We start from the raw sequence: 15321 nt of genomic DNA on the forward strand, positions 1-15321 counted from the left end.
TAGGATGTGCTGGTAAAAAATACCAAACAGTTAGAAACGCCCCACGGAGGAATATCATGTATATTCTGGGATCACAAGAAACGTACCAGGGCGGAGTGGGGTACTTTGCTAGAGGGCAGTTCTCACTTGTTAAGATATCACATTCTCCTAAGAATTGCATAAGGCTGACTGATCGGGAGCTCAGATGCTTCAAATATATGAACAAAACCAATGAGACATGTTTTCTAAAAACGGTAGGCTTTTTTATTCAGTTAAGAGGTAGACAGATGAACATGGAAGGCTGGCCCATTTAACTCACCCAAAGTTCATTTTCCACTGCATTCATCCATCCCACACTGCCAGAAATCTTAAAGAAATAACCAAGACTGCCAGAAGGATTTTTCTTCCTACTTCTTCTTAGCAATAATAGCCAGTGAACTGCTTGCAAAGAAGTTACTACTAACTTAAGTTTTCACTGTGTCCGAAGAACCTTGTCCTTATAAGAAGTTCACGTATGCCAATAGAACCTGCCACTACTGACAGGAGGGCAGGGTACAAATGACTATTTCCCTAAGAGACTACAAGGGGAGCTTCGGTTACGGTGTTTGCTGTTAAGTCCCTGTGCGTGTTAGGGCAGAAGCTGGTGAAACCAACAAAGCAGAGCACACTCTGTCAAATGGCTCTGAAGGGTTGTTTTAAAACGAAACGAAACAAACAAACACACACAAAAAAGCACGAGTTATCTTCAGAGACAACGTTAAAACGTAATGGAATTGAAGCCTGATACAAAAAGTAGAGAAATATATACAGGAATTCACAGCCCAGAAGGAAACGGAGCCTCAACAGGAACCAGCAGAAACCTGGCTCCTTTACATGGCTAGTCTTGAGACAAGTCGTATTTAGCACAAAAGCCATTACAGCGCAAGTACCGCTGCCCTCCCACAGCTCCCGAACTTCAGAGGCTCCTGTCAGTCCTCTGTAACACTGTCATCGCTCTTCAAAGGAACAGGAGTGTGTACGGTGGTCCCAGACACCGACCCGAAGTTTCATCTCAAGCAGCTTCACGCTCTGAGAACGACGTATTTGAAGACTGCCATGACAACAGCGCTGATCACGCCAGAAATGGGGACTGTGACAAACCAGGCCATGAAAATGTTGCGGAAGAGTCGCCAGTCAACAGCCTTCTTGGAGCGGAGCCAGCCAACGGACACGACAGAGCCCACCTACGGGAGCAAACAGTCAAAGAGACCGGTGACTCAAGCACCAATGGCATTTCGCTCAACAGACCCGTGACTCCACGTAGGTAAGGAGCCCCGGACTGCTGGACCGATCCATGAAAGCTGGTTTCTAACGAGATGGAGGCAATGTAAAATCCAATCACGGAAGCTGTGCTAATTGGGGTAAAAGAGGGAAAAGAAAACTCCCTTTTCCCCTCTGAGCTGCCGTAATTTAATGAACTACATTAATAATAATAAAAACTGCTTTAATAATAGATTCCTTTAAGTTTTAGGTTTCCCAAAGATTCTAGAGGGAGGCTGCTATTAGACCTAATAGCCAATCACCCGTAGATCTCCCTGGGAAAAAAAAAGAAGGACTCCAAGGCTCCATGATGAACCAACTTAAAGTCCCTTAAGGAAGCCAGTTTCTTCCTTTCCCTATAGTTATCCTATGGTTATTAGATGGTCATCAAGCAGCCTCAGGATTCAGTAAGTTTCTCAGGACTTCAATCCTGAGATGCTCTGAATATATGCTTGCTTCAAATGAACTACCCTTCCACAGTCCAACAAGCCTCGCAGACGTGCTACCTCTATAAAAGGGGCTTTTGCACCGTTTGGGGAGAAAATACACTATCTGCTTAAATAAAAGTAATAGACACTAGAAATTGCACAATGTGTATTTACATTCTTACAGTCAACTTGTCCTAAACTTGTGAACTCTTCCAGACTCCCACGGTATAACACCAAATTATCAAAGGAAAAAAACCAAAAAACAAAAAGAACAAAAAAAATACCTCTCAACATATCTACTAAAACCACTCAAAAGACACAGTACCTCTACGTTACACTTACTTTACAATGTGTTGTACTGATGGGAAGGCCAATATTCGATGCAATTACTACAGTGAGGGCAGATGCCAGTTCAATACTGAAGCCGCTGTGGACACAAACAGATCACTTGTCAAGAATGGAACTTACATTTGGTAAGTTAGCACTACCTCAAAGTTCACGCAATCTCGCTGTGCTCTACCCGGTGACAAAAACTCCACCAACATCTTTAGTTTGCTCTAACTCCTGAAATCTGCTTTAAATCAGGCCATGAGACTCCTCTTTTCCAGCGTTTGAGGTTTTAAGGTCTTCTGGAAGCCCATTCTTAAAGCTTGCACTTTTACTTTGAATTTAGTAAACATCAGTGTTGGCTCCATAAAGACAGAGATAAAAGCCAAATACACATAGGTAGTTAAGTCTTAGCACACACATCTTTCTCAAAAGTTATTTTTTTAAAGAGCCCACTGGAGTTGAATAGATAAATTATGTTTAAGGGCCAGACGATAAGGAAAATCTAAAAAGTTCACACCAAAGAGAGAGTAACCTCGGGAACTTATACAAACGTGGTTACTTTATGTAGTAGCACTGTACAGTATTACGTATCTTAAGAAAATGAGCATTAACCTAATAAGACCTGCTTTACCAACTTACCTAGAGGGTGTGATTGGTGTCAGATCTTTCCCCATGGTCTGGATAACTCTCCTTCCCCAAACCCACAGACCAATACAGATACCAACACCACCATAGAGCAGAAGCCATATTGGTGTTGCTACTTTTGAGGAAACATCTCCCGTGTCATAAACCAGATACAAAGCAACCAGAGGACCGATGGCATTGCTGAAAGAAAAAAAGAGGGCAGGGATGATTTTTCAGGCAAAACTAAAACTTGGCAAGAATCTGTTTGTTCACTGATTTACTAAGTCTTCTTCTAAAGCAAAGCTTTCATTAGAAACTGGTCTTTCTTTCAAAGGAAATAAATGGAACCCCAACATACACAACAGAAGAAAATGAGAGCTCTTCTCAGAGGGGACACGCCACACATCTGGGGGCCTGTCTTCCTACAGGCCCAACTAAAGCAAATTTTGGGTTCCAATGAACAGGTGACAAACCACAGAACTAGGATTAACCACCTACAAATTCATTCTAGGGGGCAGTGATTCCATCAAAGACCCGGCTCCCATCTCAACAAAAGGCTTCTCTGTGAAAGATGTGTGTGTTTATCACCGACAGAAACAAACATGTTCTCTGTAATCTCTCTGAAGAAAAAATTTCTCTTCCTGTTTAAGTCAATTAATTGCTACTACCTCACCCTTTCTACATTATTCGGTGTCCCACGGGCGGTGTAAGTACCAAGGCCACAAGCAGAGCCTTATAAAAGGATTAGGCGGCATCAAAATAGCACGAGCAACGCCAAGAATCATAATCGACTGACCTGACGTCATTGCCACCATGGGCGAATGACCCAAAGCAGGCCGTGAGGATCTGCAGGAACTGGAAGAGGAGAGACACTTCCGGTTTGTCCTGGTCACACCACTCTTCTAGAGAGCTGGCGCTTCCTTTCCTGTCGCCCAGACCCATCTCGGCCTTGACACTCACGTCGATCTCGGACGCCGAGTGAATATCAGACACGGCGTTGCAGTAGCTGGTGTAACTGTCCATTCGAATTCGCTTCTTGCTGTCTCCGTTAGGCCACGTCAGCTTCTCCATCTCTTCAGCCTTCTGCTCACCTTCTTTGGCACGGAACGAATCCAGGGGCATGCCACAAATTGCCATGGTATAGGAAGTGTAGCTATTATTGCGCCTCAAGGGTTTGTCGCCAGAGTCTCCCATGCAGTCGCCCACCTTGGCAAGATGCAGCTTATGGAGCAGCTCTTTGTACAAGCCGGAATCTTTATGCACCGTGTGATACTGATAGTGGCCGCTGGAGTTCATCTGGTTACTGACAGCTTGATTGAACTGAACTAGGTTCCCATTAGGCAACTGCACTGCACCTGGCCAAGACCAAAAGGTGACACTCAATGCCAAGGGCGTCAAGTCCGAACACAGAGCCTCGCAGCAGAACTGCTAACAAAGGGAAACTCGCCTTTCCCCACCCGCGGAAGAGTCCACTCACCGTTCATGGTGCCATCTATGCTGGTTTCCTCTTTCAGGTCCACGCTGGGAAGCCTTTCTCGCTCTGGAGCTTCCTCCAAGTCTCCAAGTTTGAACGAGACCGTTCTCTCCTCCACTGCAGCCCGGAGGGGCCCAGTGGCTGACCCTACCTCTGAAACGGGATTCCTGGTTTCAGTATCGCTGAGAGACAACTTTGTTTCTTCATGGTCTTCTTTCAAGCTATTCTTTTTTTCCATTAAGGGGCTTTCAGAAGGACTAGACTTGATTTCTCCTAGAAAAGAAGGATGTTTTTGTTTGGTTTTGACCAAACTAACTTGCTCTACATTTCCCCTTCCCCTCAAAAAAAAAAAAAAAAAAAAAATCCTTCTCAAAGTAAGAACACATGTAAACTTCAGTGAAAATTCAGGATAATTTTCCTGTCTGCTTTATTTGCCGTATCGCTTAATCTCTCACTTGGGAAGAAACCAGCAATACAAATGCAGAACACCCTATTACTAGGGGTTGCAAAGTTTTTTTCAGTGAAGGGCCAGGTGGTAAAATCTTTTAGGCTCTGTGGACTCTGCTATGAATTCTTGTTCTTTATAGAACCCTTCACAAAAGTAGAAACCGTTCTGAGCTTCCTGCTGACCCCTTCTGAGGGGAAAGGCGCTCAAGCATGGGGCTGACAGCTAACTGAAAATTCCGACTGCATCTAGTGCACGTCCTTTTTAAAAACTGGCCCCAAATTTCAGTCTGTGAGTCCGAGCAAAATGACACAGCTCAACGCAGGCAACTAGAGGTGACGAATTTCCACCTCTAGAAAACAAAGACATGTGCCACATGGTTCAAGGTTCCATGACCAGGCGGGAATGTTTTCTGCCTTTGTACCAATGCCCAGTCTGTTTCCGTGTTCGTTCAGGAATCCCAGTCAAGCTACCAACCAGGATATAGAACATTAGCAAGACCTGTCTCATCTTCTCCCAGACTGAGGGAGAATCAAGGTCGCGAAGTCCTGAAGGCCGCCAGACTAGCGCAGAGCCTCTCGGAGGCTCCTGGGCACAGCTGCGTGACGCAGCACTCTTCTGGTCCCACTGCAGCCTGTGCAGCCCCCCGCTTCTTCAAAGAACAAACGTAAATCACTACCCGAGCACTTACAGATGAAAAGGGCAGAAAAAGATCATCTCAAGAGAGTTCAAGTAATAAGGAAAGGAATACAAGATTTAATTACGACCTATACTAACCAAAATGTATGCCATGTTTGATTATACTGAAATACTACATACAGTAACGGTCTAAATGATCCCTTCATGACAGCGGAAAATGTCTACCTCTGGAATCTGTGCTCCAATTCTGAGAATTAACCAAATCTAAAGCCAGATAATGTATTAGCATAGCTCTGAATATCTGAGTCTGAAGGCATTAGTTTTGGTAAATGTTTCCTGTGAAGATATTTCACACCTACCTTTCATTTCTCATTAAGGCATCCTCATCCTTCTCAATTAATGTAGACTACAACTTCTCTGTATTTATCTAGCATGTCACTGGCAAGTGATCAAGGTACAGTTAAGAAAAGAAAAAAGAGATTAAGTGCCTAGCTTGTCTGGCGGCCCAAATAAGGTCAAATATGCCTTATGACTAGGTCTCAGGTCATTTTAAGTTAATAAGAACACAGTTTGGACAATAAACCTATATCCGCAAATTTCCATGTAAATTTTCTGGCTTTACCAATCTATCCAAGTAGTGGATTTTTACAGATGGCTAAACACAAAGAAGCAAGCACATTACTAGTTAAAATTTTCTGCTACAAGTTGTTACTTACGTTCAATTTTTCTCTTCATCCTGGGACATACAAAGAACCAGACGATAAGGGCACAGAAAACTGCACATCCCACCGAGATGAGGATGGTACCCCACAGAGGAAGTTTGTCAAAGCCCAGCACTAGGAGATAAAATGGTGCATCTTGAAAACCCCAGGGCAACTGCCCCCCTGTAATAACGTGTAAACCCTCCTCTGGGGACTCTGGGGTTCCCCAAGCCAGCCCATCACCCTTTACAGCTGTTGCCAGCCTTAGGTCCACAGGATTTACTGTGTTAGTGGCTATACAAATTTGGGAGAAAAATCCCATAGCATCTGAAATCCACACCAGTCTGGCCTACTTTAAACACCTGCTAGACTGTCATATCCCAAGCTCCTTCACATACTAGGCTTTTTCCTTTCTTTGCTTTAGAAGACAGATTCCTACACTGAGGATCTGCAACTAGCTATGAAAAAAAATGGAAGCTTTCCACTGCCCAGCCTCCAGATGGGAGCGGCCACACGTTATGTTTGCACATAAGATTTCAACGTTAGAAAAGGAAAGTGCCCCAGTCGTCACCTTTCTCATACTGATATAATTAGTTCTCTGTGGAAGTTATCACATCCATTGTACTAGCAAAATCCTTTAGAGCAAGATTCTCTCTTAGGACGCATTATCAAACTAAGATACATTTATCTATCAAGGGATAAGAATAGTTCAAAGGGCTGTCTTTCACAAAAAGAAAATAATAGAACGGTAATACTAACAAGCCACATCTTAAACAGACATGCCTACTTCTCACATGGCTCAGGGATCATTAACTAGTCATCTGGTTATCACTTAAATGCCAACAGCCTACAAGTCCCTCGTCTATATTTAATAACAGAAGCAAAGCACTACAGAACACTATTTAAACCTAAAAGATGTTATAATGATCTGTGGTTTATCCCAGAACAGCTCAGTTACTTGTGGTTGTTTTGCTTATTAGGAATTACTTATAAAATGGAAATTCTATTGTTCCTCAAAATGATTAGTATTTAAAAATCAGATATAAGTTGAGGTCCCTTCAAAACCAAAGTTCTGTAATGACTAAAGCTTTCCATTTTAATTCCTGCTATCAATTCTAATCATGTAGTTAGTCACACAAACTAAAATATACATGAAATTTAATCAATCTCTGTATCACAATTTAAACTTGCCTACGTTCCAAGTCAAAAAAGGGAAATGAGACTGGTTTTTCTTGTAAATGATCGACCAAAGGACGGGACAAAAATATCCACGTTCCCTTTTCAAAGACGACTGGAAATGCAAGTTTCTAATTTCACTGAACTATGAGCTTTGCTGCCACATAAAACATCAGTGCTTAGAGCCTCATGGAGACTTTTTTAGTTTAACATGAAGAAGCCAATTTAAAACAGAAGGGAAAGGCAGCAGGCAAGCTTTCCTTTGCCTGTAGCATTTGGTAAGGAGTCTGGTATCCCCTAAATAAGATCAATATCCTCATAAAGTTGTCCAGTTTCTTTCCTGATTATTCTAACAAAGACATGGTTAAAAATACTTAGCGAACTCCATTTTTGGTCAGTGACTTATTACTGCAGTGAGGTTTACAAAGCAGGTTACAATCCATTAGTCAGAAATGAAATCAATTTGGTGGGCCACAATGAGCATTTTAAAAAGCTAAAAAGAATACTTGCAAATATGAGTGCATAACACATAGTAAGGTTAAGGAGCTTCAAGATACTATTCCAGTTATCTTTCCCTCTCTCCCCCTCCCTCTCTAAGTATGTGTGTGCTGGTCAGCAATGTACAATGTCTTTCTTCCAGTGTGTCGCAACAGTCAAAAGACTGAAAGCCACTGACTTGACGGATCAAAGGCCATCAAGCCAAATGAACCTAGACAGGAAAACTGACCGATCAAGACATGTACTGTCCTGTCTGACAAGTTACAGGTTATCAATCTTCTTCAATTGCTAAATGAAACACGTATCACAACTTAATCCATGCTTTGCCTTCGTTCCAACATAAAAGTAATCAACATTTCAATCTTTATATTCTCACAAATATTTTTCCTCTTAGCTGCATGAATTCTTCTTCCAAGTGCACTTAGGGCAGGTGTTAAACATCCCAACTCTTCTCATTCAAGCAGATTCAGGGGAGTAAATTTAGAAACAAAAAGGAGCTCCACTTGGGAGAGAAAAATGAGAATATCCAGCAAACCAGTCCTAAATGACTGATTATCGAAGACCAAGTATAACTAATGACTCTTCAGTAGTCGAGGTAACATCAATTCCGGTATTTTTAGCATAGATAGGAAAGAGGGAGGGAGAAGATCAAATTATCTATCGGTGGATCCTGTGAAGACTAAAGAGTAAAGGTCTGTAGTGATTTAGAATCTGAGCAGGTCTCTTTGGTTGAAAAACTATCTAGGTTAACTCAGCATACACTAGCCTGCAGCCTTCTGAAATGGGCGCAGGCCAGCCACCTTCTAGGAGATTTCAGCCCTGTAAACAAAAAGGGGTAAATTGGGCATTTAATGCAAGTTTTAGAAACAACTTTAAATTCACATTTAAATATTCTGATATGTACTTACAAGGTGCTCCAGTGTACATGATGGAAAAGAGGTTGATTCCAACTGTGCAGGCATAGAACACTGGCAAAGCTCGCAACCCATTAGGAACTGGATCTGCCTGTAAAATATCATTATCACTAAGATCAAGATCTTAAAAGCTGTAAAAACTTAACCCACTTCCATAGAACCAAAGGGCAGCTTCCGGAATCAGCTCCAATAACTATCTCTCCATAGTAGCTTCCAAGGCCAAATGGTCTTTTCCTACATTTGCTCCTGGAAGTTCCCCTACCAAGGCTGATCTCATCTTCTACGTCCATCTGAATTTAAGTTTGTGTTTGGTTTAACATTTGGGGGTTGGCTAGGTTTTTGTTGCTGTTATTGGTTTTTTTTGGCTTCGTTGCATCTTTGTTGCTGCGCTTGGGTTTCCTCCAGTTGTGTCGAGCGAGGGCTACTCTTTGTTGCGGTGTGCAGGCTTCTCATTGCGGTGGCTTCTCTTGTTGCACAGCATGGGCTCTAGACACGAGGGCTTCAGGAGTTGTGGCACACGGGCTCGGTAGTTGTGGCTCGCGGGCTCTAGAGCGCAGGCTCAGTAGTTGTGGCGCACAGGCTTAGCTGCTCCGCGGCATGTGGGATCTTCCCGGACGAGGGCTCGAACCCGTGTCCCGTGCATTGGCAGGCGGATTCTTAACTACTGCGCCACCAGGGAAGTCCCTGTTGCTGTTATTCTTAACAAGACTACCTATTACTAGTGAGTGGTGATGTCCTGAATAATCAGTTTCAACCCCAGTGCTCTAAGGTACCTCATGTCCAGATATAAATCTGAGCACACACCTGAAAATGCACTATATGAGAGAGATCAAGAAACAGACTATGAGATATGACATTTCTTACCTGACTTTATACCTGCAATGACTTCTTAAAAACAAAACATGTAGTAGAATATACCAGCAACAACCATCTTATCTAGACATTTGATAAATATGCCTCAACTAATGATTTACCAAAGTGTGAAGATAAAAATCAATCGTACACTAGGTCACCTCCTCATTTAACAGACTGTGTGCCAAGCACTAAAATATGAGAGTGAATGAGACAAAGTTCCTGTTCTCACAGAACTGACATTTACATTCTAGTACAGAATCACGCCATGAAGAAAAAAGAAGGGGAAGGAGGCAGTGATGGAAGGAGGCGCACACTTTAATTCTTGGGGGGCGGGGGGGCGGGAGACAGTCCAAAGACCATCAGTGGAGCAAAGACACAAATGTGTTAGGTCAACAAGCCATAAGCCAGGTACACACGCAGGGGTAGAAGAAGAGCAGCCAGAGAGCAGGCTATCTATCTGGAGGGCAGAATATCCCAGAGACATCAGAAAGTACAAAGACCCTGAGGCAAACACTTGAATTGCCTGAGGAACAGCAAGGAGGCCAGCCAGTGTGACTGGAAACAGGAGTTAAAAACAAGAGCACAGATCTGAATACGTGAGAAGGCTCAACTTTAAAGATGTTGTTAGCCCAAAGGTTTGATGCTATCTTGAATCACAATCCAATGGAAAATCTTGGGGAGGAACAGACAAGGAAAAGAATCATAAATACATCAGCAGAGTGAGGTAATGGCTTAAGATCAAGGAAACAGAAAGTAGAGATGCCATTCCACATCAGCAGAGATGGGCCCTCAACAAAAATCACTCTGAATATTACCTTCCCTATCTGTAGTTTAAGAGAATGCTACAGGTAGGGAATTGGTCAAAACAAAAATAGCCAATAAAACCTAAGCATCAGGGCTTCCCTGGTGGCGCAGTGGTTAAGAATCCGCCTGCCAATGCAGGGGACACGGGTTCAAGCCCTGGTCCGGGAAGATCCCACATGCCGCAGAGCAACTAAGCCCGTGCGCCACAACTACTGAGCCCGCATGCCATAACTACTGAAGCTTGCGCGCCTAGAGTCTGTGCTCCGCAACAAGAGAAGCCACCACAGTCAGAAGCCCGCACACTGCAACGAAGAGTAGCACCCGCTCGCCACGAGTAGAGAAAGCCCACATGAGGCAACGAAGACCCAACGCAGCCAAAAATTAATTGACTAAAAGAAAAAAAAAAAACCTCATCATCTCTGAGTAACTCAACCATGTGGGTCCCCCCCCAAGGGTAGTCAGTAAGGTTATGAACCTGAGGTGTATATACATTTTTCTTCTAAGAACTATCTGTGCTTTTAAGAAATTCTCCAAGGAACCTAAGACCAGCCCCCGAAATCAAAATCCATAAGGGTTCTAGACATTTGCAGGGGCTTCTCTTTCTCCCTTTTGCTACCTCCAAACTCCTCTTAGCCACTCCCCCAGGAGGTAACCAGGGCTAACATTTTACTGAATGTTACCACCATATGACTCACCTAACACTTAAAACTTTACCTATAAGTAAATATCTCATCATCCAGTTATATGGGATGGGAAAGGGGGTCTTCATAACCCATTTTCAATCGTAATAGTTCATTTTTTATACATCGGACGTTCCAGTAAACTAAAGAAAAAAGTTCCTGAGTTTGAAAAGATGCCCTAGATGTATTTAATGAGATTCCTGACAGAAGGGAGAATGCTGAAAGGCCCACTTTCTTTGACTAGAATTTAAACACTCAACAGGAAAACTCCCTTTTTCCCCTATTCCTTGCTTATTGTCCCAATCCTTAACCTCCACTCTGCTTTTTCCTACTAGACTACCTAACACCCTTGGAACATTCAGAAAATTGAAAATTTTTAAAAGCACTTTTAATGTTAATTTCCAAAACAGAATCTTTAGTTGGAAAGTATCTTAATGGTCAAATATTTAGATTTTTAACAGCCAAGACCACCAAAGGTTACTAGTGTAAAGATGTTTTCTTGAGATTTAAAATCTAACAGTAACCAGAAATATTCAGCCTCATGACCTAAAAATTCATGTTATTGGTAGATTAAACACAAGAGTATGTGCCTGTCTCTGTGTGTGTGGATAGATTCTCAAAGTCCATGCTGAATAGTTTTAAACACTATTCCAATCGTTCTTTTTTTTTAATATTTATTTATTTATTTTGGCTGTGCCGGATCTTAGTTGCAGCACACAGGATCTTTTAGTTGTGGCATGGGGACTTCTTAGTTGCGACATGCGAACTCTTTAGTTGCAGCACGCATGCGTGATCTAGTTCCCTGACCAGGGATTGAACCCGGGCCCCCTGCATTGGGAGCACAGAGTCTTACCCACTGGACCACCAGGGAAGACCTATTCCAATCATTCTTGATCATGTCCATCCTCATACCCCATGAGGAATATATAATTAAGAAGTTAATATATCTAACTTAAGGTCTCTAACTGAGGATAAGAATGCCTGGCATGCATTCCCCAAATGAGAGTTCTGGGGACCTGAAAATCCCACTTTGCACCTGAAAGTATGACCATTCCTCCTCCAGAAGAGAAGTTTGTTTTGGCTTGAGACACACAAAGCCTCTCCAGAATCGGAACAATCTGTCTCTCAATAATCCACAAAGACCCAGTGTAAACCTTTATGAGCACAAATCCATAACAGGGGATCCTAGCAATTCTCCTGCTTCTCTGGTAAGGAGCAAGCTATACAGCTCTAAAAATACGAAGAGTTCTGATCCCTGACTACTACTAAGCTTCAAATGGAAGTATCACATTATCATATTCCACAGCTGTGGGGAGTAGGTGCTATTCATTACCTGCTTGCTAAATAAGACAATGCCAAACTTTGAGTCCGTTAGTATCAACGAACTGTTTACTCTCAAATTATACCAAGCTATAGAGGTTTCAAGTTTTCAAAGTATTACACTGCTATCTTTTGCCAGACTCAGGCCATGGTAAATAGTGATTAGTGAGTCACTTTACCAGTTATTGAATTTCTATAGAAAACTACATATCCTTCCCTAGAGAAGCTTAGAACTAGATCAAACAAACGGCTCTGAATACATTCTTACCCCTTGGGATTAAGCTACCTATCTCCCTTTACTCAGATTTCTCCAGTTCAGAAGAATTTTTAAGAACTTACAATGGACCGTTAAAAGCCATTCACCTCAGGAAAAGGACAACTTTGTTTCCTAAGAAAAAAGCATTTATTCTTACTGTAACTCAGTCCAACGACAACATCCCTTGTTGTCTACATTTATTTTGGAGCCAGCATCCGACTTCTTGATTTAAAAAAATGTTATCAGGTCCCTCAAAAGGGATTTTCAAATGGACAGGAAATTAAATGGCTGTCTGGAATTTTTTTTTTTTTTTTTGCCAAGAAAAACAAAACGAAAATTACCTTTACTGGCTCCTTTTTACCTATTCTGAGCTATCAGAGTCAAGTCACTGTGAGAGGTAGGGTATCCACCATGAAGCTTACAAGCTGGTTTCGATAATCAACACTCTAGAAAAAACTATGTAAGGACCCAAACTGCTCCACTTTAACTGGCAGCTAAGAAAGTCACCCAGGACATTGTGATGTGTTGAACCCTAAGCTTACAGTGCAGACTGGCCTGCATATGATGGTGATTTAAAGTAGTAATCTGCATGCAGGTAAACAAAGCCACTCCAAAGACATCTCCTTAATTTTTTCCTTCAGTCTCTCCAATGTCTTGGCACACTACAGTGTTCAATTTTTCCTTCCCAAATGCCTTCTTGGGTATTGAAAACTTGCTTCTTTCAGAAAATTCAACACACGAGAGGTATACAAAACAAAGAATTTTTCTAACTTTCCAAGGCCACACTCCTAAACACCGATCACATTTGCAGTAATGCGATCGGTTTGAATACCATTGAGTGTGACTTATTACAAGTCATGGGGGGAGAGAAAGATTACCTTACGGAGGATGAATGCACGAACAAGGAAGAATAAAATTCCAGACATAATACCAGAAAGCAGCGGTGAGACGAACCAAGACAGCACTGGAATAGAACACATTAAGAAAAAATGTCAACTAATGGAAATCAGGAACCAAAACACACTTTAAATGTTAGTTCTCTCTTTTCAAAACTTTAGCCCACCCCTCCAATTTGACACCATATTCTCCCATACACAACGCCATGGTAACACGACAAGAATAAAAAGCCATTTAGAATTAAACGCACCAATTTTTATCAGTTCTGACCACTTGACCCCCTCCTGCCCCTTCGCCACCAGGGAGAAACCAATGGTTGCGCCAACGATACAATGGGTTCCAGAAATGGGAAGCTTCAAAAACGAAGCCGCTAGTTGCCACACAGCAGAACCTGAAACACATCAAGCTTTATTAAGTACGTGACCAATGCCGCTATGTACGAAGTGCATTATTGCTGAATGTAATCATCTGAATCAAGGCAGAGCACAAGAATGGAACTACCCACGATTAAGAAAATTCCCTCACCCGCCACTATCAGGACAATACGAATAAAAAACTTACCAAACATCGCACTGACAGAGCCGGCCATCAGCAGCTCTTGGGTCGAGTTGTACATCTCCACGTCAATCAAGCCCTTCCTGATGGTTTCGCTCACTTTGGCCCCCAGCAGGACGGAGCCCACTGTCTCAAAGATACTAGCTAGGATGCAGGCTTGCTTCAGGGTCACTACACCTGATCCCACGGCTGTACCAAACGAATTTGCTACATCATTGGCTCCCACGGAGAATGCCAGGACAAACGCAATAACGAAGCCCAGGATGAGCATCCATAGGTAGTCCACCAATGGGCCAGAAACGGTGGTAGCAGCAATAGCCGTGGCAATCAGCGTTGCCACGGTAGATGCCATTCTCTAGAGTAGTGGTTCTTTAATCAATCAGAGGATTACTGAGCGGTTTTCGAGATGTGTAAACAGAATATGAGGTATCAAAAATGCTATAATAAATAATATATATTATATAAAATTAAATACTGTAAACTACGGCACAGAAACCGAGCTGGGGAGTTACTGCTATACGCTGCGTATGGGCATCTGTTGTCTGGGGTTTCTTTGGCTCTGGAGGGCTAGAAGCACGGAGCAGAATTCCATGGCGGAGAAGAGAAAGGACGCAAGTTCATCCTGGAAGGGGGATGGATAACAATAGCAGCGCGCCCTTGCGGTCCCGCACCCCGCGACGGCCCACCGGGGGAACTGGGGGCCCCGGCCGTGCCCGCCGCCCGCGATCCGGTGTCCCGCGCCCCAAGCAGGAACGCGCCGGGCGGCGGGCACGTGGCGCAGGGGACCACCTCGGCCCGCGCGCGCCCTCCCCGCGAAAACCGGAAAAGGGCCGTTCCCGCGCGCGCCTCTCGGGGACCGCCAAAAAGGCCCGCGGGCGGGCGGACGGGGTGGCATGGGGTGGGGGGGGAGGGGAGCGCCGAAAGCAGAACCCCACCGCGCCGCCGGCCCCGGCCCAGCCGGCCAGCCCCCGCGCCGCCGCGTCCGCGCCGGGCCCCGGGGAGAAGAAAGAGCCTTTCCAAGGTGGCGCCGCCACTCACCAAAGGAAACGAGGGGCCGAGCGGGAGACGAGGTCCAGGCTGCAGCGGCGGGCTACGGCCACGGACGCACGCACCTGCTGTCGGCGAGCACACGGCCTGGCCTGGGGCGGCGGCTCTGGGGATGGCTCGGCGGGGCTGGCAACCCACCCAAGAAGCAGCCGCGGACGCCTCAGCAGCCGAGAAGGAAAAAAAGCACTCAGCACGCGCCGGCAGCCATCACTCCAGCAACGCACTCCGCCGGCCTCTACTTATAGCCGGCGCCTCGCACCGCGTGACCGGCCGCGCCTCGCGCCGCCCAGGAGCCCCGCCCCCGGGATGACGTAGCCCCAGCCAACCCGGCGGCCCGGCCGGATGAGCCCGACCGCGGCGATCATTGGCCCGCCCAGCGCCGACGGCCACGCCCCCAGAG

At 44.3% G+C, this 15321-nt stretch overlaps 1 protein-coding gene across 4 annotated transcripts; it reads right to left on the reverse strand.

The window, feature by feature from the left end:
- Positions 1-220: 220 nt before the first annotated feature.
- SLC20A1 (solute carrier family 20 member 1) lies at positions 221-15174 on the reverse strand. Of its 4 annotated transcripts, none has more exons than XM_082641943.1 (11): positions 14987-15165; positions 13881-14496; positions 13570-13710; positions 13301-13386; positions 8502-8598; positions 5935-6054; positions 4138-4407; positions 3457-4015; positions 2676-2861; positions 2049-2133; positions 221-1202 (listed from the first exon to the last, which is right to left on the reverse strand). In XM_082641943.1, exons 2-11 carry the CDS (start codon positions 14224-14226, stop codon positions 1041-1043), a joined length of 2052 nt encoding a protein of 683 aa, XP_082498069.1. In that variant the 5' UTR covers positions 14227-14496; positions 14987-15165; the 3' UTR covers positions 221-1040. The 4 variants fall into 4 exon arrangements, with proteins under 4 accessions (XP_082498069.1, XP_082498068.1, XP_082498070.1 ...); XM_082641942.1 differs by having other exon boundaries at positions 14913-15165; XM_082641944.1 differs by lacking the exons at positions 8502-8598; positions 13301-13386; positions 13570-13710; positions 13881-14496; positions 14987-15165 and adding an exon at positions 8354-8371.
- Positions 15175-15321: the final 147 nt, after the last annotated feature.

The sequence above is a fragment of the Mesoplodon mirus genome, assembly GCF_964341445.2.
Source record: "Mesoplodon mirus genome assembly, chromosome: 14".
Classification (NCBI taxonomy): Eukaryota; Metazoa; Chordata; class Mammalia; order Artiodactyla; family Ziphiidae; genus Mesoplodon; species Mesoplodon mirus.